General features: G+C 33.6%; 1 protein-coding gene across 1 annotated transcript in view; it reads right to left on the reverse strand.

Annotated features, from left to right (window-relative positions):
* Positions 1–21,189, reverse strand: part of LOC148941408 (apolipoprotein D-like) — a 127,757-nt gene that overhangs the window by 71,770 nt on the left and 34,798 nt on the right. The window contains exon 3 of the mRNA XM_089104419.1: positions 13,242–13,336. Within this exon, the coding sequence (XP_088960545.1) occupies positions 13,242–13,336 (95 nt within the window). The remainder of the gene's footprint in view (positions 1–13,241; positions 13,337–21,189) is intronic.

The raw sequence follows: 21,189 nt of genomic DNA on the forward strand, positions 1-21,189 counted from the left end.
AAAATGAACTTTGAAAAATCAAGAGAATGTAACTGTGACAAGGTAAACCAGAACAAAAAACTACTGAAATATTCCAACCCTTGCATTTCAATGAAAGAAATTCAAAATGAACTTTGAAAAATCAATAGAATGTAATTGTGACAAGGTAAACCACGACATAACACTACTGAAATATTCCAACTCTTGCATTTCAATAAATGAAATTCAAAATGAACTTTGAAAAATCAAGAGAATGTAACTGTGACAGGGTAAACCACAACAAAACACTACTGAAATATTCCAACCCTTGTATTTCAATGAAAGAAATTCGAAATGAACTTTGAAAAATCAATAGAATGTAACTGTGACAAGGTAAACTACGACAAAACACTACTGAAATATTCCAACTCATCCATTTCAACGAAAGAAATTCAAAATGAACTTTGAAAAATCAAGAGAATGTAAGTGTTACAAAATAAACCACAACAAAACACTACTGAAATATTCCAGCTCTAACATTTCAATGAAAGAAATTCAAAATGAATTTTGAAAAATCGAGGAAATGTAACTGTGACAAAGTAAACCACGACATAACACTACTGAAATATTCCAACTCTTGCCTTTCAACGAAAGAAATCCAAAGTGAAATTTTAAAAATCAGGAGAATGTAAATGTGACAAAGTAAACCACGACACAACACTACTGAAATAGTCCAACTCTTGCATTTCAATGAAAGAAATTAAAAATGATCTTTGAAAAATCAAGAGAGTGTAACTATGACACGGTAAACTATGACAAAACACTACTGAAATATTCCAACTCATGCATTTCAAAGAAAGAAATTCAAAATGAAACTTGAAAAATCAAGAGAATGTAACTGTGACAAGGTAAACCACAACAAAACACTACTGAAATATTCCAACACTTGTATTTCAACGAAAGAAATTCAAAATGAACTTTGAAAAATCAAGAGAATGTAATTGTGACAAGGTAAACCACAACAAAACACTACTGAAATATTCCAACTCATGTATTTCAATGAAAGAAATTCATAATGAACTTTGAAAAATCAATAGAATGTAACTGTGACAAAGTAAACCACGACATAACACTACTGAAATATTCCAACCCTTGCATTTAAATGAAAGAAATTCAAAATGAACTTTGAAAAATCAAGAGAATGTAACTGTCACAAGGTAAACTACGACAAAACACTACTGAAATATTCCAACTCATGCATTTCAGTGAAAGAAATTCCAAATGAAAATTTAAAAATCAAGACAATCTAGGTCTCACAATATAAACCATAACAAAACACTACTGAAATATTCTAACCCTCGTATTTCAATGAAAGAAATTCAAAATAAACTTTGAAAAATCAAGAGAATATAACGGTGACAAAGTGAACCATGTTTAGAAGTGATATTAAAAAAGGACCTTGCTCTGAAATGTCTTTTGAAAGGTATAACATAACATAACATAGCATAACATAACATAGCATAACATAATATAACATAGCATAACATAACATAACATAACATAGCATAACATAGCATAGCATAACATAACATAGCATAACATAACATAACATAACATAGCATAACATAACATAACATAGCATAACATAACATAAAAAAACATAACATAGCACAACACAGCACAGCATAATATAGCATAACATAACATATCATAACATAACATGGGGGAGCCGGGGGGCCCTTGGGGAGCCGGGGGGACCTTCGAGGAGGGGGGGATTCGTTCGGGGTTGCGGTGGGGGGGGGGGGAATCGGAGTCCTTGGGGGTTGGGGTAGAGGACCTCACGGCACTGTTCAAAAGGAACTTGTGTATTATAATGACCACAGAGTTTCACCCTCCAATCATCTTCTAAAATCATCTTTTAAAATCATCTTTTAAAATGTCTCTAACTGTTTCGCCGAAATATTTCCCTATAATGTCTAATATGGTTTCCCCCAAATAATCTCTAAACGTTATTTTTGAGTGTTCTTCTTTGTGTTTGACATCTCTGTGCTGTCACATTTCAAATTACTAGGAAACCCTTTTGTGAATCAATCTCTTAATTTCTAAGATCGAAAAATTCGCCCGGAAACAACTCTCTTGAAAGAACTCCAAAGATATTAATAAACATTAGCTTGGGAACCATTCTCTTTGGAAACAACAAATTAATTCTCATTTCGTGAATCAATAATTCTCCTTAGAAACAACATTAATTCCCCTTTCTTGACAAATCAATCAATCATGACATTACCTGTCAGACATTAATTAAGGTTCCCGGAAACAATTCTCTTCGAAAATACATCAAAGACATTAATTAACTTGACGTCATCTGTCTGATATTAATTAACTTCCCAGGAAACAATCCCAGGATCATAACAGTCCCCCCTAACGGGCAAATGGCCAAAAACAACAACACCCCAGGAGAAAGAAGTCATTGACCAATTACGCAATCACTCTTCCTAATGACTCTTTGCCCATATTTGGTCTCCCGTTCGGACCTCCTGAGGTATCTCTACTTATTGATAGCGCAGAAGTAAAAATCTGATGCATGGTCTTAAGACTCCCTCCAAATCTTCGGAATCCCAGCCTTGAGTTAAGTTTTTGTGCCCTTCGTCCACCGCCTGTGGTACTCCATGTTTGTCTTGCATATCGTGTGTGGTGCCCAAGACTTATCTTGGTCACCCGGTTTGACTTCAAAGTAATCCTAAATCCTTGACTTCAAAGTAAGCAATCCTGTGACGTTCCTCCTGTACATTGACAGTGTGTAATCTCCGCAAATGTAGCAGAAAACTTCAGTTTCATTCCTGCACGACCATCGCGCCGAAGCCATATCAACCAAGTGAAACAAATATAAAAACGCAGGTTAAAGTCGGGCAATAAAATTTAGAATCGATTCGATTGGCTAATGAATAATTAAATAGCCAAGCAATCACGGATACACGTATGCAGCAACTTTAGACAAATGAAATAATGTTGTATTTCAATATATACTTAAAAAAAAAATGATTGATCTCGAAAGCCCTGATATTAGCTTGTCAGGTAGGCCTATGGCTGTATCTCAAAAAGTTCACCTGATAAAGCGGAATGAATGCAATATTCGGACTCAGAACATCGAAATTAGTCTAAATCAGTCGAGAAACTCCTGGTGAATTTTTGGATGTCACCCAGTGTAATAATCAAAACCATTAATTAGACAAGTATTTTCTTCATGAAATTCAAATTCTGAGATAGTTGTTGTAAATAGAACTATAATCATTTTTATTAATAATTTTCTTTTGAATAATGAATCAAGCAGGTCAATATATTCATCTCTCGCTTCATCAGATGTATTTTCAGCAGCTCTGCTGCCTAGCAAACTGTATAATTTTCAATCGTATCATTCTCATTCATGTAAATCCCAGTCCCTTGCTGAGGTTGTATAACATCAAAGTTATCTTTAATAGCTTTTAACCTTCTTCTATAGATATTTATGAACTGAGATTTTTTTCTAATTTACTAGATTCCACACCCTTCATCTTTCCTCCATACCTTTAACCAAGCTTTCCTGATTAATCTATAGCCTCTTTTAAATATTGATAATTTTTTAAATAAAAGCAAGGCATTTCAAAATGGACTCCCTTAGGATCATAGTCCTTATTGTTCTCTCTCAAAAGTTCTTCATGTATCCCAGAATCGACATTAGCAATGAAATTGATAATGTCGAATGAATTTACTTTAAAAGTTTTTAAATGAATTTACTGAAAATATGTGCATTGTCAGCAGGGACGTACGCAGGGGGGGCCTCCGGGCCCGCCCCCCCCCGAAATCTCACGATTTTTTTCATTTTCCCATAATTTTCTGATTTTTCTCACAGATTAATGGGTTTGAAGGATTTGCCCCCCCCCCCCGAAACAAATTCCTGCGTACGTGCCTGATTGTCAGTTTAATATACATAAAACTGACAATATACATAATATACATTTTCTGTAAAGCAATAATTATATTCTGGATTTTATAAAGCATTGGGTATAGAACCCTACACAGATTAATTTTTGCTCGTTTTGAAATTGACTTATTTTAATTTCTATTTGTTTTGTGTTTAATTTATTTATTGATACTGATATGTGGTAGTTATATGCTTCGTAGATTATTTGAATCTATTTTTGTTCATTTTTGGTTTAATGGAGTTCTTTACTTTCCTTTGAAAAACTTATTTTGTGGAAAAATTTTTTTTAATTAATTTCTGTTCGTTTTTTATTGACATAATCTCTTTCAGGGAGAAAGACTGAGCCTCTTTTGCAGTTAAACAACCATCCCTTCCATAATAACCTTAAATACCCCCTGGGAATAACTTACAACCCTTGCCCCTAATCTCTGAGGTTTGTTTCAACCCCAAAAGCCTTGTTATATGATATTTAGACTATTTTAAATAGAATGGCTATCTCAAAATTTCTATTCGACACATTTCGGGACGATATAAGGTGTGTGTAGGTGGGAGAGGGTAGCTGCCCTCTGATCCCTTTGGCTCTTAAAAAGAGCACTAGAGTGTCTGATTACCAATCCAATGAGCCCCCTTTGAAGTTTGTATGACCAAAATTTCTGTAAAAACCCTATATGTCCCCGGGGCATAACTCACAACCCTTACCCTGAGGTCTGGGGAGATTTGTTACCCTCAAAGACATAATTTCCAGACCTTTCTGATAGGCTTAACAAAATGGCTATATACCAATTTTGATTGGAAGTGTTTGGGGCAATAATAGGCGTGGAGGGAGACATTTGCCTCTGATCACTTTCGATTAATAAAAAAGGCACTAGTCCTTTCGATTTCCAATCGAATGAGCCCTTTTTGAAGCTTCTAAGACAAAACTCTATTAAAATATTATATGCCCCAAGGGCATAATTTACAACCTTTGTCCTGAGGGCTATTTGGGGAGGGTTGTCATACTCAACGATATAATTTCCAAACCTTTCAGCTACCTTGAATAAAATGGCCCTATCAAAATTTGGATCGGAAAATTTTGGGGAAATAATGGGTGTGGGGGGGCGATTCTCCTTCTGATTACTTTCAACTATTAGAAAGGGCAATAGCCCTCTCAATTTCAAATCGAAAGAGCCCCTTTTTAATTTTTTACGACAACACTTTTTATAAGACATTATAGGACCCCAGGGCATAACTGAGGAGGATTTGCCCTGAGGGCTGTGGAGGATTGTCCTTCCCAAAAAGATAATTTCTATTTGGAAATCAACTACGATGAATAAAAGGGCTATCTCAAAATTTTGATTGGATGTGTTTGGGGAAATAGTGGGCGTAGAAGGGGGTGTTAGTTGCCTTCCAATTACTTTTGACTATTAAAAAGGGCACTAGCCATTCCAATTTACAATCAAATGAGACCTTTTAGAATTTTATGCGACAACTCTTTCGATACGAAGTACCCTAGTCTAAAGAAAAAAAAATAATACATTTTACCAACGTCGTTCTTTACTTAGGCAGCGTGATTGCGCTGCCTATGATAAGCTGGATCGTGTAAAGCACAACTATTTTGATTTATCAATACTTCTTTGATTTTAGTTTTTGATAAAGTAAAACCATATATTTTTAATTTTCTATGTAAACCATTAATCCCTGAAAAGCTTGAATAATGGAGTTCTAAAAATTTTGTTTTCTATGCTACTCTTGCCAGTACAAACACCACTTCCTTTTATCCAAGGATTTTCCACATTGCTTCCTCTTATAAAAAATGATTTTTATTGCAACTGGATTTTTAAAATAATCACTAGTGATATTAAAAGACAAAAAATTATTAAAAACCAAACTTTAGATCTGAAATCATATTTAGCGATACATTTAAAGTAGCTAGAAGGGCTAAATCAAAAATAAAATTAGATAAACCTGTTTACATTGGATTTGCTGTTTTAGAATTATGAAAATTACTTATGTACACATTTCATTATGAATACACGAAACCAAAATATGGTGATGCTATACATTTATGCTACATGGGCACCGACAGTTTTGTCTATGATAAAAGAACCGAAGACTTTTATCATGATATAAAACCCGACTTAAATGATAGATTCGATACTTCACATTATGAGAACGATAACCCCTATAGATTTCATCAATTAAATAAAAAAGACATAGGACTAATGAAGGATGTTATGTCTGGTAAGATATTATCTGAATTTGTTGGTTTAAGATCAAAAGTATACAATTATTTAAAAGACAGTGATTATAAAACCAAAGCAAAGAAAAAATTGAATGGTATCAAAACGAATATTGTTAAAGGTAAGATAACACTCCAAAACTATAAGGATGTACTAATTGGAAAGGTGGAAAGTTAATCGGAAGCCCAGTATAATTTAAGAGCAAACAAGCATAGAATGTTCCTAGAAAAACAGAATAAAGAAGTTCTAGATTCAAATGACAAGATAAGTACTAAAAGACAAAGTATGCACAGTACCTTGGGTTTTTAAATCATTGAAGCTGTAAGGTAGTTAAAGTATTATTAAGCTATTTAGGTATTAAAGTTAAGCTTCATAATTAAAGTTAAACTATAAGATTCAAAGCTTCAAAGCTATGAGCTTCATAGTTGAATTTTGCTTAACATAAATTTTACCAAGTAAATGGATGGAAAACCACCTATTAAAGTATATGAATGTGGAACAAAAAAAGATCGTTCTAAAACTAAACGTCTGCAAGCACCTCAATGGCCTTTTTGACTATTGATTTGTGGAAAATCTAGATGTGGTAAAACCAATTTAGTCTTAAACTTAATTTATGATTATTTAAGGTTGCAAGTAATGATAAAAGCAATATAATTGATGTAGATGACCTAGATCCTAAGTGTCAAAATTTAGTTATCTTTGACAAGGCCGTATCCAGGGGGGGGGTTTACCCGGTTTGAACCCCCCCCCCCCGAAATTTTTGACTGACTCGAAAATAAGTCGAAAATTAGTTAAACCTAGGTAAAAATCAGTAAAATTAGTCGAAAACTGAGTCAAAAATTAGTACCCCCCCCCAAAAAAAAAGTCAAAAATTAGTAAAAACCCCCCTGAACAAAAATCCTGGATGCGGCCCTGATCTTTGACGATGTTTAATAGAAAAAGGTAAAAAAATTGAAGATTTATTCATAAGAGGTAGAAGACGAAATACACCAATAATCTATATTACGATTAAATTGTTCCTATTTTGCATTTTTCATTTGTTGTAATCCAAAAGAAACAGATAGAATCAGACAAAACCATGCATCTGACTTGGAAAAAGAAAAAATTATCAAATACTTTAATCAAGCAACAAAGAATCATGGATTTTTAACCAACGAATTCTTACAAATCAGCATATAAGTGAGGATATTAATATATTAACTGAAATTTATAAATCACCTGATAATGAGTTGACGGTGAAGGATTATTCGGAAAAATACTCTAAAAATAACAAAAGGAGAAATAAATGTGGAAAACAGAAGAATTTAAAATATTGCAAACCCAGAAAATGGTACAGATGCAGTTAATCTTTCAACGGTAAACGGTTTCAAGCAAAAAATTATTAAAGATCAAATCCTAAATAATCTGAAATTAAACGAAGATATTAGCAAGTAAACTAAAATTTATCAATTACCAGACAATATATTGACTAGAGTGGATGACAAAGGACTATTAGTAAAAAAAAAACACCTTAAAGTAGCAGAAGTAGCACCTATCATTACGTGTAGATTTAAATTATGTGTAGGATTTCCATAGAAAACCTACACAGAATGATAGGTATTTGCATTTCTCTTCCAACCACCCTCCTTGTGTAAAAAGAGGAGTAGTTGTATCTTTAGTTGATCTTGTTATAAGACTTTGTTCAAAAGGTTATATGATCCCAGAAGGGAATTGTCTGAAAGACGTTTTGCAACGGATATCCCATCAAGTTACTGGAATCTATCATAGAAAAAAGACAACAACAAAAAAATGCAGAAATGGATTCATCATCTCCACAACTTCCAACGGATAATACCCCTTTGGTGGGTGATAAGAAAGTTTTTACTTATTGTCCTATTTTCCCAAATTAAGTGAAAAACTTCAAAGAATTCTGAAAAACATAGGTTCCATGTTCTTGCGGCTGTTTCTATATTGGAAGAACCCACCAGAAATTGGGGGAGAGATTGTTGGAACACAGGTTCTCAATCGACAAAGCTATGGACCTACGCCAAAGGCCTGAAACTTTTGATTCCGCCTTAGCTCAATATGTGTATGAGAACTCGCACGATTCCGTTTTATTCGATAACACCTCCATTATTAGCCCTGTTAAAGGTCTCATCCAAGTTTTCAGAGAGGCAGTTGAGACAAAAAAGTACATTCACCGAAAGGTAGCTCTCAATAGAGACATTGGAGAAACCTATTTAAGCCCCATTTATAATGAACTAATTAATTCTGATCATTGATACTTAAATTAAAAGAAATCACATTTTGCAACCTTGCCTAATATGTGATGATGTTTTACCTGGAAAGCGTTTAGCCTTTAAAAATGCTCTGAATAAATTAAAAAATTAAATTCCCATTCAGTAATGTATTTTTTTGTTCAGTTACCCTTTCACCGTTATATGGAAAGGGTCGTCAAATTTTAGTTTTGTTTCCTTTTAACGTTTGAAATTTTTTACTGTATCCTTGTATTTTTATTAGTAATTTTTGTTTCATTATCGGGCACTCAGGACGGTCAAGCGGAGGTCTTGACCGAAATATTTGTATTTTATTCCAAATTTTCACTGGCTTGAATGATCCTCGTTTTTCTATTTTTTACAATTTTTTCGTTTTATCAGGATTAGCCAGTGTGGTCTCAGAAATTATTTATATTTAGTGCTTCAGGCTTATCTGATTGGTTCTTTAAGTTTTGGGACAGTTCTGATTAAAATACTTGAAAAATATCTAAGAATAGCAGATAGAACGGCTGAGTATAAAACTGCTTATTCAATCTATTCAGAATTGCTTGTTATGTATAAATTTGTTGAATTGACCAATGAAGAAATAATTAAACGAGAAAATCAATTACGGAAGACATTAAGGTTTTCCTCGTGATAAACATTTGAAGCAGGTAAAATTAAATGGTTATAAATATTGCACAAATTATTTAAAATCCAAAAATAGTATTTAAAAAAAATTAAGAAATAAATTTTTTTTTGCGAAACCCCTCTCCCAGACTCTTATGCATTTTTTTGTGTTGGTGATCTCACATCAGCCTGGGTTCTGAGGAAACCCCACAGGGATTTTTTGTTTTGAAGGAAGCTAGCTGCTTCTTACACCTTGATTGGGCCAGAATGTTACACAATTCTGTTACACAAATCTCAATGTTACACAAGGTAACATTGAGAGTCGAACTGTTGGATCGCAACCGATGATCAATCAATTACTTTACCAACTCGGCGATGCTGTCCGGTAAGAAGATTTTATTCAGTCTTTTTGTTTTTATTTGACATTAAATAAAGAAAAAAAATAAATTTTTTTAAGTGAAAGTAAGGAGCGACATTAAAACTTAAAACTAACAGAAATTATTCTGCATATGAAAGGGGCTGTCCCCTCCTCAATGCCTCGCTCTTTACGCAAAGCTTTTTATTGTTTTAAAAAATAAAATTGTGTGACAGAGTCAAACTTTAGTGTAAAGAGCAAGGCGTTGAGGAGGGGACAACTCCTTTCATATACAGAATAATTTCTGTTGGTTTTAAGTTTTAATGTTGCTCCTTACTTTCACTTAAAAAAATTGTTTTTTTTAATTTAATTTCTGAACGTTTTTGAATTAATGCAGCTTTGATTTTGGCTCACCCTAAATGAATAATTAGAATGAAATTTGCATATTAATTTTACTTATTTTGGCTAAATGGCTCTTTCGAAATTTTGTTCTGGCGTAACTTACGTAACGAACTTCTATATTTGTATGTTTTAATTACGTATATTAGGGAGTTTACCCTTAGTCAATACCTCGCTCTTTATGCTAAAGTTCGAATTTTGTTCGAGACACAAACCCCTGAATCACAAAGGCCGGTTAATTAGAATAGATAGCTCTTTTGAAAGTAGTAAAAAAAAAAACTTTAGCGTAAAGGGCGAGATAGTGACTAGGGGGCGAACCCCCTCATATACGTAATAATTTCTGTTTGTTTTAAGTTTTGATATTGCTCCTTACTTTCAGTTGAAAAAACTTGTTTTTTTATTTAATTTCTGATAGTTTTTTAAATAATGCTGGGAAATCCGGCACCCCCTTCACAGAGATGTCCCTTCCCGCAAGGAAACATCCTCCATAGAAAGATCCTACCCCGTAACTCCCTCCTCCAACCCTTTGCCCCACCAAAAAATCTTCATGAAACGTCTGTATACTTCCCAATAACCAATACTATATGTAAACAATGGGCAAAGTTCATAACTTGCAGCCCTTCCACTGGGAACTGTGGGGGATTAAGTCATCTTCAAAGACATATTTATTAATTTTTCGAATATGCTGAACAAAATGGCTATATCAAAATTGTCATTGGGTGACTTCGGGAAAAAATTAGCGTGGGAGGGGACCTAGTTGCCCTCCAATTTTTTCAGTCACTTAAAAAGGGCACTAGAACTTTTAATTTCCGTTCAAATGAGCTCTCTTATGATATTCTAGGACTACTGGATCGATACGATCACCGCTGGGGAAATAAAAAAAACAACAAAAAGCAAATAAACACGCATCCGTGATCTTTCTTCTGGCAAAAATACAAAATTCCACATTTTTGCAGATAGGAGCTTGAAAATTCTATAGTAGGGTTCTCTGATATGCTGAATCTGATGGTGTGATTTTAATTAAAGTTCTATGACTTTTAGGTGGTGTTTCCCCTTTTTTTCGAAAATAAGGCAAATTTTCTCAGACCCGTAACTTTTGACGGGTAAGACTAAGACTATATATTTGAAATCAGCATAAAATTCTGATTCTATTGAGGTATCTATTGGTATCAAAACTCTGGTTTTTAGAGTTTTGGTTACTAAAGAGCCGGGTCGCTCCTTACTTACAGTTCGTTACCACGAACTGTTTGATATAGAATTGCTAAAAAGTTTGCCGGCTGCTGCGATTGGACCCATAACCTTCAGGTTTCGAAAATTTATCAATGTATAGTGTTTGGACAGTTTGAAATTACAAACAATTCTTACTACATAATATGCAGAATAATTGTACCTAACACATCGGGCATATAGACCCGCTATACTTTATCCCCATCGCCCTAAAATACAAATATGTAGCCTAAATTTGTTTCTAAAGTATCATGTTTTTATCTTACTTTTGTACACTTCATTAGGATTGAGCGTCAGAAAAACATTAGAAGAATATTAGGTAGGGCGAATATCATTCAAGTACCAAGAAATGTTCGTTCAATGTAACTATAATTATTTATAAAAAATTAATATATTGGTTTAATAATTGTTTATGCAACTAGGTTTTGTGTATTATCAAGATATAACTAATACTTCAGAGCTGACCTACAAGTTTCTAAGGCTGCTTGAATTATTTTCTCTTTCATTTAATAATAAAAAAAAGTAAAAAAAACAAATTTAAAAAATCAATCAAAATAACAATCGCCTAATTAATGGAGAAACTTATAAGAGAAATTAAAATCGAAAATAAATACAATCGAACCGTTCAAAAAGAAGACTTGGATCTAGGAATTGAATACGAAATTAAAGCAATGAAATGTGTAAAAATCAAATATGAAAATACACTCTATCACTATTGATTTTATAAACAAAATGGTTGATCTATTTGCACCTAAGCGTTTTGTTTCTAAAGCAACTGATTTTGAAAATAAATAAACAAAATGGATAAAGGCATGATTTTGAAGGTTATTGAAAGAAAAGAGAAAGATAATAACAATTATTTAGGTATGGATATTAACATAGTATATCAAACTATCTTTTAAATATTAAATTATATCAGTAGTATATAAAATAAGTAGTAGTATATCAAACTATCCTTTAGATATTAAATTATATCAGTAGTATATAATATAAATCATTGCATACAAGTAAAATATGCATCAGATTCCGATTTTATAAGACCTTTTTTGTTTTCAAAAGTTATGAGGGAAATTGTTAAAATATTGCAGATTTTCATTTAAAATAGTGCAAATTCGATTGAAAAGGGGGAGAATTATCATTAAAAGAAATATCAGAGCTAGAAATATCATTAAAACTTTTGACAGAGCTAGGTTGATAGGAAATTAAAATTTATAGTGCCTTTTTAAAAGTCAAAATAGGTTGGAGGGCAAGCAGCCCTCCTCCATGCTTATTACTATTCCAAATACATCGAGTGGAAATTTTGAAGTTATCATTTTGTATAGCATAGTAGAAGCACCAGGAACTACGTCTCTAGGGATATTTTGTATGTTAACCCCCAACAATAATACAACTTACCCATTATGCACAGGTCAAAAGGAAATATGCGTGTGGTTTTCAAAAAGGCACCTAAGCAATATATCGAGAAGAACTTTTAAGTTTAAATTGTTGGGGCTACTACCATTACTACTTCTTCTCTTACCATATAATAAATATAAAGAGTGTAAGTCTATCCAGGTTGAAATAGAAAATTTTTGGGAATGGTATTAAGTTTTATTTTTAGGTCCGCTTCAGGAGGTATGAAATTAAATTAAACAATTATATTTGTGTCAGGATTAAAAATTGCTGAAAAAATTTCTTGAGCACAAAAATTACAAGCTAAAAATGAATTCTTATAGAAAAAAACAAAAACTTGTAAAAGAAATCCAGGAAAAAGACTATGTCAATAAAAACCAAACATATATTAGTTTAAAATTTTTCCCAAAGAACACGTTTTTCAAAGAGAAGTAAAGAGCAAAATTAAACCAAAAATGACCATAAATAAAGTTAAATAATCATCCAAGCGTAAAACTACTATAAATCCCCATCAATAAATAAATAAAACTCAACGCGAAAAGAAATTAAAATAGATAACCGCGTCAAATTCAAAACAACGAAAAATTAACATGAGTAGGACTGACAACTCCTATGCCTTCTCAAGACCATAACATAATTTAAAATTTACTGAAAGCTAAATACATTTTAATATTTTCATTTTGCTAAATCAATAAGTCAAAATTATTAACAAATTAAGGAATAACCATCAGTTTATGTATACTAAACTGATAATTCCTTTTCATTTGTTATTTTTTTTAATAAAGTGCAAATTACGTTATGGTCTTGAGAATATGGTCTTGAGCATAAAATAAGCAGAATAAGATCTTTTAAAAAGAATAACTCACACCAACTAATAGTATGAAGCACAGTAAGTTTCCCCGGTGTCTTCACATCCTTCGCCCAGGCAGAGCCAGTTAGGTATGTTGTTATATTGTTTGTCCTGTTAAGAAAATGAAATATTTAAGAAATTGACAATGAGGAGTAGACAAAAAGAGAGAGAAAGGTATTTAAGAAGAGAAACTTATGTTCTAAGTTTAAACACAAGTGACATAAGTGGGGTATATACAAAATAGTTACATAAAAGTTTTTTTTAGCTATTTTTATGGGGCAATTCCTTCTTTTCTAACCCCAAATCCTGTTTTGTATATTTTTGACTTTTGAAAAATCCCGTAAAAAATCTCATCGACTCTTACATTAGTATTAAACTAAAAATATGATTTATATTTTTATGCTAAGTCATGTTTATGAATCTGAAATTTGAAAATCCCATTCACCTGCCTCTCACTCTTGAAAATCCCCAAAATAAAATTCTGCTTGTGTGTTTTTCAACTTTTAGAAGCAAATTCTGGTTCGTATGTTCCTGGCTTTGGAAAATCCTCTTCATCTGTCTGTGAATTTTGAAAAGAAACCTAAGAAACCTGTTCATGTGGCTTTGACTTTTGAAATTCTTGTTAATCTGTCTCTGTCTCTTGAAAAACCCTATTAAAGTCTCAGTGTCTGTTGAAAAATTCCCCATCCAGACATGTATTATCAGTTTATTAGTAGAGAGGGGTCTTATACTCGTGTCCCTCACCCCTGCTGCCACCTACAACTTTTTTAACACCATATATTGACACGAGTCCCACGTGGTTTATGGTTTTCTCAGTGAGAATGAAAAAACAGATGAAATTCTCACTTGAAAAACCATGAATTGTGACGGATTTATGAAATACTCAATATTAAAACCATTAATTTTTACACATTGATGTGTTTTGTTTTGGAATTACAAGTTATGATTAAAAAAATTTCAAAAAATTAATGGTTTTTCAAGTGAGAATTACAAAAATGTGACAAAATTCATGGATTTTCAAGTGAGAATTTCATAAATGTGACAAAATTCATGGTTTTTCAAGTGAGAAAATTCATCTGTTTTTTCATTCTCACTGAGAAAACCATAAACCACGTGGTGCTGTCACGAGTCAGAACACCTGTGCTGTCGACCTCAATTCACCTATCGTGAATCAATAATTCCACTTAGAAACAACAAATTAATTTTCCCTGTCTTGACAGATCAATCAATCAATGACATCATCTGTCAGACTTTAAAAATTTTCGCCTAGAAACATTTCTCCAGGAATAGATCCAAAATCATTAATGTCTTTGCCTCGGGAACAGTTCTACTGGTCGAACTCCAAAGGATATTAATAACCACAGGCCATGGAAACAATTAGGCAAGAAACATCTTAGCGATGAATTGTTTTAGCGCGCGAAAAGGTTTCCAAATAATTTGAAATGCATTGACGCAGAGATGCCAATAACAAAGGAACACGCTGAATTTGCGTTTAGGGATTATTTTGGGCGAAACCGTTTTAGACAGGTTATGGAACTATTTCGGTGAAACAGATAGAGACATTTTAAAAGAAGATTTTTGAAGAGATTTTGGAGGAGGTTTTGAGTGTGGTCGTTATAATACATAAGTTTCAATTGAACAATGTTGTGAGGTCCTCTACCCAACCCCAACGGTTCCGATCCCCCTACCCCACCCCCCCAGGACCCCCCGGGGCCTACAAGGGTAAGTGGGGGACCCAAGGAGCCCCGCCCCCCCCCGGACCCCCACAGACCCTCACCCAGTTCCCCAAAGGTCCCCAGGCACCCAAAGGGCCCCAGACCCTAAAAAGGCCATACCCGAGCCCCAAAGGCCCTCCCCGGTCCCCAAAGGTCCACCAGACCCCCCAAAGCCCTCCCCGGTCCCCCAAGGGCCCCCCGAACCCCCAACGCCCGCCCCCGGGCCCCACAGGCCCACCCGGTCCCCAAAGGCCCTCCCCGGGCTCCCAGGGCCCCCACAGGGCCCCGATTACTCTACCCCTACCCCGAAGGAAGCCTCCGGTCCTCAAAGGTCCCCCAGGCTCCCAAAGGCCATCAACCGGCCCCCAAAGGTCCACCCCGCACCCAAAGGGCCCCAGACCCAAACAAGGCCAAACCCGCGCCCCCAAAGGTCCTCCCCCAGTCCCCAAAGGCCCTCTCCCGGGCCCAAAGGTCCACCAGGCACCCAAAGGGCCCCAGACCCTCAAAGACCATACCCGAGCCCCCCACAGGCCCTCACCTGTCCCCAAAGGTCCACCAGACTCCCAAACGCCCTCCTCCGGTCCCCAAAGGCCCTCCCCGGGCTCCCAGGGCTCCCCAAGGGCCCCGAGTGCTCTACCCCCACCCAGACGTAAGCCTCCGGTCCACACCGGTCCCCCCGGCCCCCAAAGGACCCACTGGACCCCCAACGGCCCTCAACGGGTCCCCAAAGGACCACCGGGCTCCCAACGGGCCCCCCTGACCCCCAACGGGTCACCCGGACACCAAAGGTCCACCCCCGGTCCTCAAGGGGCCCCCCGTCCCCCCACCGACCCACCGAGCCCCCACAAGGCCCCCACGGGGCTCAAGGGCCCCCCGGACCCCCCCAGGCCACCCCCCGGTCCTCAAAGGTCCCCCGGGCTCCTAAAGGACCAGTCGGTCCTCAAGGACCCTCTCAGACGTGCAAAGACCCTCCCCAGACCCCCAAAGGCTCACCCCGGTCCCCAAAGGTCCCCTCAGGCTCCCATATGACCACTCCACCCCTCAAGGGCCCCTGGATCCCCAAACGCCCACCCCGGGCCCCGCCAAAGAACCCCCGCTCCATTTTTAACACTTTTTATGGCTTTATTCTATCCTTTTAGAACAAGTTCCGTTCATAATGTCCCTCCTAAACCCATTTTCCAACTTGAAGTACTTATCTTTTTCACCCACTTTCTCAATGAAAAAGAAATTAGTTTTTAATCAATTCTAATTTTCCAAATAATATAAAAATTTTCCACTGTAGTTCAGATCTGTCTCGAAGAGATGAAAAATTTAAAATACTGTGCCAAATTTTTCGCAGAAGATAAAAAAAGTTCAAGTTTTCTTCTGAATTTTACCAAAGAACGTGCTCCAATTCTAATTTCTCCAGAGAAAACAAAATCTTCCACTTCAGTTCTTTATTTCACAAAGACATAAAGAAATTTAAAAGTTCAAGTCTAAATTTTTCGGTGGAAGATGGAAAAAGCAATACCATACTTGTGAATATTTTCCCGGAAAATAAACAGTTCTAGTTCAATATACAATGTCCACACTGAAGTCAAGGACAGTTCAAGTTCTCTTCTGAATTTTACCAAAGAACATGCTTCAATTCTAATTTTTTTAGAGAAAACAAAAATCTTCCACTTCAGTTCTTTATTTCGCAAAGACATAATGAAATTTAAAGTAAAATTCTAAATTTTTAGGTGGAAGATAGAAAAAGCAATATCATACTTGTGAATATTTTCCCGGAAGATAAAAAGTTCTAGTTCAATTTACAGTTTCCTCAACGAAGTGAAGAAATGTTCAAGTTCTCTTCTGAATTTTACAAAAGAACACGCTTCAATTCTAATTTAAACAGAGAAAAAAAAAATCGTCCACTTCAGTTATTTATTTCACAAAGACATAAAGAAATTTAAAGTTCAAGTCTAAATTTTTCTGTGGAAGATAGAAAAAGCACTACCATACTTGTGAATATTTTCCCGGAATATAAAAAGTTCTAGTTCAATTTACATTTTCCTCACATAAGTTAAGAAAGGTTCAAGTTCTCTTCTGAATTTTACCAAAGAACACGCTTCAATTCTAATTTTTTCAGAGAAAACAAAAATCTTCCACTTCAGATCTTTATTTCACAGACAAAAAGAAATTTAAAGTACAATTCTAAATTTTTCGGTGGAAGATAGAAAAAGCAATACCATACTTGTGAATATTTTCCCGGAAAATAAAAAGTTCTAGTTCAATTTAAAATTTCCTCAATGAAGTCAAGTAAAGTTCAAGTTCTCTTCTGAATTTTACCAAAGAACACGCTTCAATTCTAATTTTTTCAGAGACAACAAAAATCTTCCACTTCAGTTCTTTATTTCACAAAGACATAAAGAAATTTAAAGTACAATTCTAAATTTTTCGGTGGAAGATAGAAAAAGCAATACCATACTTGTGAATATTTTCCCGGAAGATAAAAAGTTCTAGTTCAATTTACAATTTACTCAATGAAGTCAAGTAAAGTTCAAGTTCTCTTCTGAATTTTACCAAAGAACATGCTTCAATTCTAATTTTTTCAGATAAAACAAAAATCTTCCACTTCAGTTCTTTATTTCACAAAGACATAAAGAAATTTAAAGTACAATTCTAAATTTTTCGGTGGAAGATAGAAAAAGTAATACCATACTTGTGAATATTTTCCCGGAAGATAAAAAGTTCTAGTTCAATTTAAAATTTTCTCAACGAAGTGAAGAAAAATTCAAGTTCTCTTCTGAATTTTACAAAAGAATAAAATTCAATTCTAATTTCACCAGAGAAAATAAAAATCTTCCACTTCAGTTCCTTATTTCACAAAGACATAAAGAAATTTAAAGTTCAATTCTAAATTTTTCGATGGAAGATAGAAAAAGTAATACCATCCATGTGAATATTGTCCCGTAAAATAAAAAGGTCTAGTTCAATTTACGGTTTCCTCAATGAATTCAAGGAAAGTTCAAGATCTCTACTGAATATTACCAAATAACACGCTTCAATTCTAATTTTTTTAGAGACAACAAAAATATTCCTCTTTAGTTCTTTATTTCACAAAGACATAAAGACATTTAAAGTTCAATTATAAATATTTATGAGGAAGATAGAAAAAGCAATAACATACTTGTGAATATTTTCCCGGAAGATAAAAAGTTCTAGTTCAATTTAAAATTTTCTCAACGAAGTGAAGAAAAATTCAAGTTCTCTTCTGAATTTTACCAAAGAATAATATTCTATTCTAATTTCACCAGAGAAAATAAAAATCTTCCTCTTCAGTTCTTTATTTCACAAAGACATAAAGAAATTTAAAGTTCAATTCTAAATTTTTCGATGGAAGATAGAAAAAGCAATACCATACCTGTGAATATTTTCCCGGAAGATAAAAAGTTCTAGTTCAATTTACAATTTTCTCAACGAAGTGAAGGAAAATTCAAGTTCCCTTCTGAATTTTACTAAAGAACAAACTTCAATTATAATTTCTACAGAGAAAATAAAAATCTTCCAATTCAGTTCTCTGTTTCTCAAGGAAATAAAGAAATTTAAAGTTCAATTCTAAATTTTTCGGTGGAAGATAGAAAAAGTAATACCATACTTGTGAATATTTTCCCGGAAGATAAAAAGTTCTAGTTCAATTTAAAATTTTCTCAACGAAGTCAAGGAAAATTCAAGTTCTCTTCTGAATTTTACCAAAGAACATGCTTCAATTCTAATTTTTTCAGAGAAAACAAAAATCTTCCACTTCAGTTCTTTATTTCACAAAGACATAAAGAAATTTAAAGTACAATTCTAAATTTTTCGGAGGAAGATAGAAAAATTAATGCCATACTTGTGATTATTTTCCCGGAAGATAAAAAGTTCTAGTTCAATTTAAAATTTTCTCAACGAAGTGAAGAAAGGTTCAAGTTCTCTTCTGAATTTTACCAAAGAACAATATTCAATTCTAAGTTCACCAGAGAAAATAAAAATCTTCCACTTCAGTTCTTTATTTCACAAAGACATAAAGAAATTTAAAGTTCAATTCTAAATTTTTCGATGGAAGATAGAAAAAGTAATACCATACTTGTGAATATTTTCCCGGAAGATAAAAAGTTCTATTTCAATTTACAGTTTACTCAATGAAGTCAATGAAAGTTCAAGTTCTCGACTGAATTTTACCAAAGAACATTATTCAATTCTAATATATTCAGGGAAAAAAAAAATCTTCCACTTAAGTTATCAATTTCACAAAGACATAAAGAAATTTAAAGTACAATTCTAAATTTTTCGGTGGAAGATAGAAAAAGTAATACCATACTTGTGAATATTTTCCCGGAAGATAAAAAGTTCTAGTTCAATTTACAGTTTTCTCAACGAAGTGAAGAAAAATTCAAGTTCTCTTCTGAATTTTACCAAAGTACATAATTCAATTCTAAGTTCACAAGAGAAAACAAAAATCTTCCACTTCAGTTCCTTATTTCACAAAGACATAAAGAAATTTAAAGTTCAATTCTAAATTTTTCGGTGGACGTTAGAAAAAGTAATACCATACTTGTGAATATTTTCCCGGAAGATAAAAAGTTCTAGTTCAATTTACAGTTTCCTCAATGAAGACAAGGACATTTCAAGTTCTATTCTGATTTTTACAAAAGAACAAAATTCAATTCTAAGTTCACCAGAGAAAATAAAAATCTTCAACTTCAGTTCATTATTTCAAAAATACATAAATAATTTTAAAGTACAAATATAATTTTTAGCTGGACGATAGAAAAAGTACTACCAACCATGTGAATATTTTCACGGAAGATAACAAGTTCTATTTCTATTTACAGTTTCCTCAATGAAGTCTTGGACAGTTCAAGTTCTCTTATGAATTTTACTAAAGAACAAAATTCAATTCTAATTTAACCAGAGAAAATAAAAATCTTCCACTTCAGTTCTTTATTTCACAAAGACATAAAGAAATTTAAAGTTCAATTCTAAATTTTTCGGTGGAAGATAGAAAAAGTAATACCATACTTGTGAATATTTTCCCGGAAGATAAAAAGTTCTAGTTCAATTTACATTTTCCTCAAGGAAGTCAAGGAAAGTTCAAGTTCTCTTCTGAATTTTAACAAAGAACACTCTTCAATTCTAATTTTTTCAGAGAAAACAAAAATCTTCCACTTCAGTTCTTTATTTCACAAAGACATAAAGAAATTTAAAGTACAATTCTAATTTTTCGGTGGAAGATAGAAAAAGCAATACCATACTTGTGAATATTTTCCCCGGAAAATAAAAAGTTCTAGTTCAATTTACAATTTCCTCAACGAAGCCAAGAAAAGTTCAAGTTCTCTTCTTAATTTTAATAAAGAACAAAATTCAATTCTAATTTAACCAGAGAAAATAAAAATCTTCCACTTCAGTTCTCTATTTCACAAAGACATAAAGAAATTTAAAGTACAATTCTAAATTTTTCGGTGGAAGATAGAAAAAGTAATACCATACCTGTGAATATTTTCACGGAATATAAAAAGTTCTAGTTCAATTTAAAATTTTCTCAACGAAGTCAAGGAAAGTTCAAGTTCTATTCTTAATTTTCTAAATGAACACAATTCAATTATAATTTCTCAAGAGAAAATAAAAATCTTACACTTCAGTTCATTATTTCGCAAAGACATAAAGAAATTAAAAGTTCAATTCTAAAATTTTCGATTGAAGATAGAAAAAGTAATACAACACTTGTGAATATTTTCACGGAAGATAAAAATTTCTAGTTCAATTTAAAATTTTCTCAACGAAGTCAAGGAAAGTTCAAGTTCTCTTCTGAACTTTACCAAACAACACGCTACAATTCTAATTATACAGAGAAAACAAAAATCTTCCACTTCAGTTCTTTATTTCACAAAGACATAAAGAAATTTAAAGTTCAATTCTAATTTTTCGGTGGGTGATAGAAAAATTAATGCCATACTTGTGATTATTTTCACGGAAGATAAAAGTTCTACTTCAATTTTAAATTTCCCCGGAAGATAAAAAGTTCTAGTTCAACTTGCTATTATCTTTGTGAAAACACACAAACTCAGAAAAATGTTCAATGTTCCTTTAGTACCTATGCAATTAGACTAAAAATGAAGATATTTATGCAGAGTTTCAACTCGCTATTTATAAGTTCTATAAAAACAATATATTTTCTTGCGAAAACAAAAAACCACAGATATAACGTTCAATATTCCTTAATCACATACGCACTTCTGCTTAAATGAA

The sequence above is a fragment of the Artemia sp. Qi Xiang Cuo genome, chromosome 18, assembly GCF_049724085.1.
Source record: "Artemia sp. Qi Xiang Cuo chromosome 18, ASM4972408v1, whole genome shotgun sequence".
NCBI lineage: Eukaryota > Metazoa > Arthropoda > Branchiopoda > Anostraca > Artemiidae > Artemia > Artemia sp. Qi Xiang Cuo.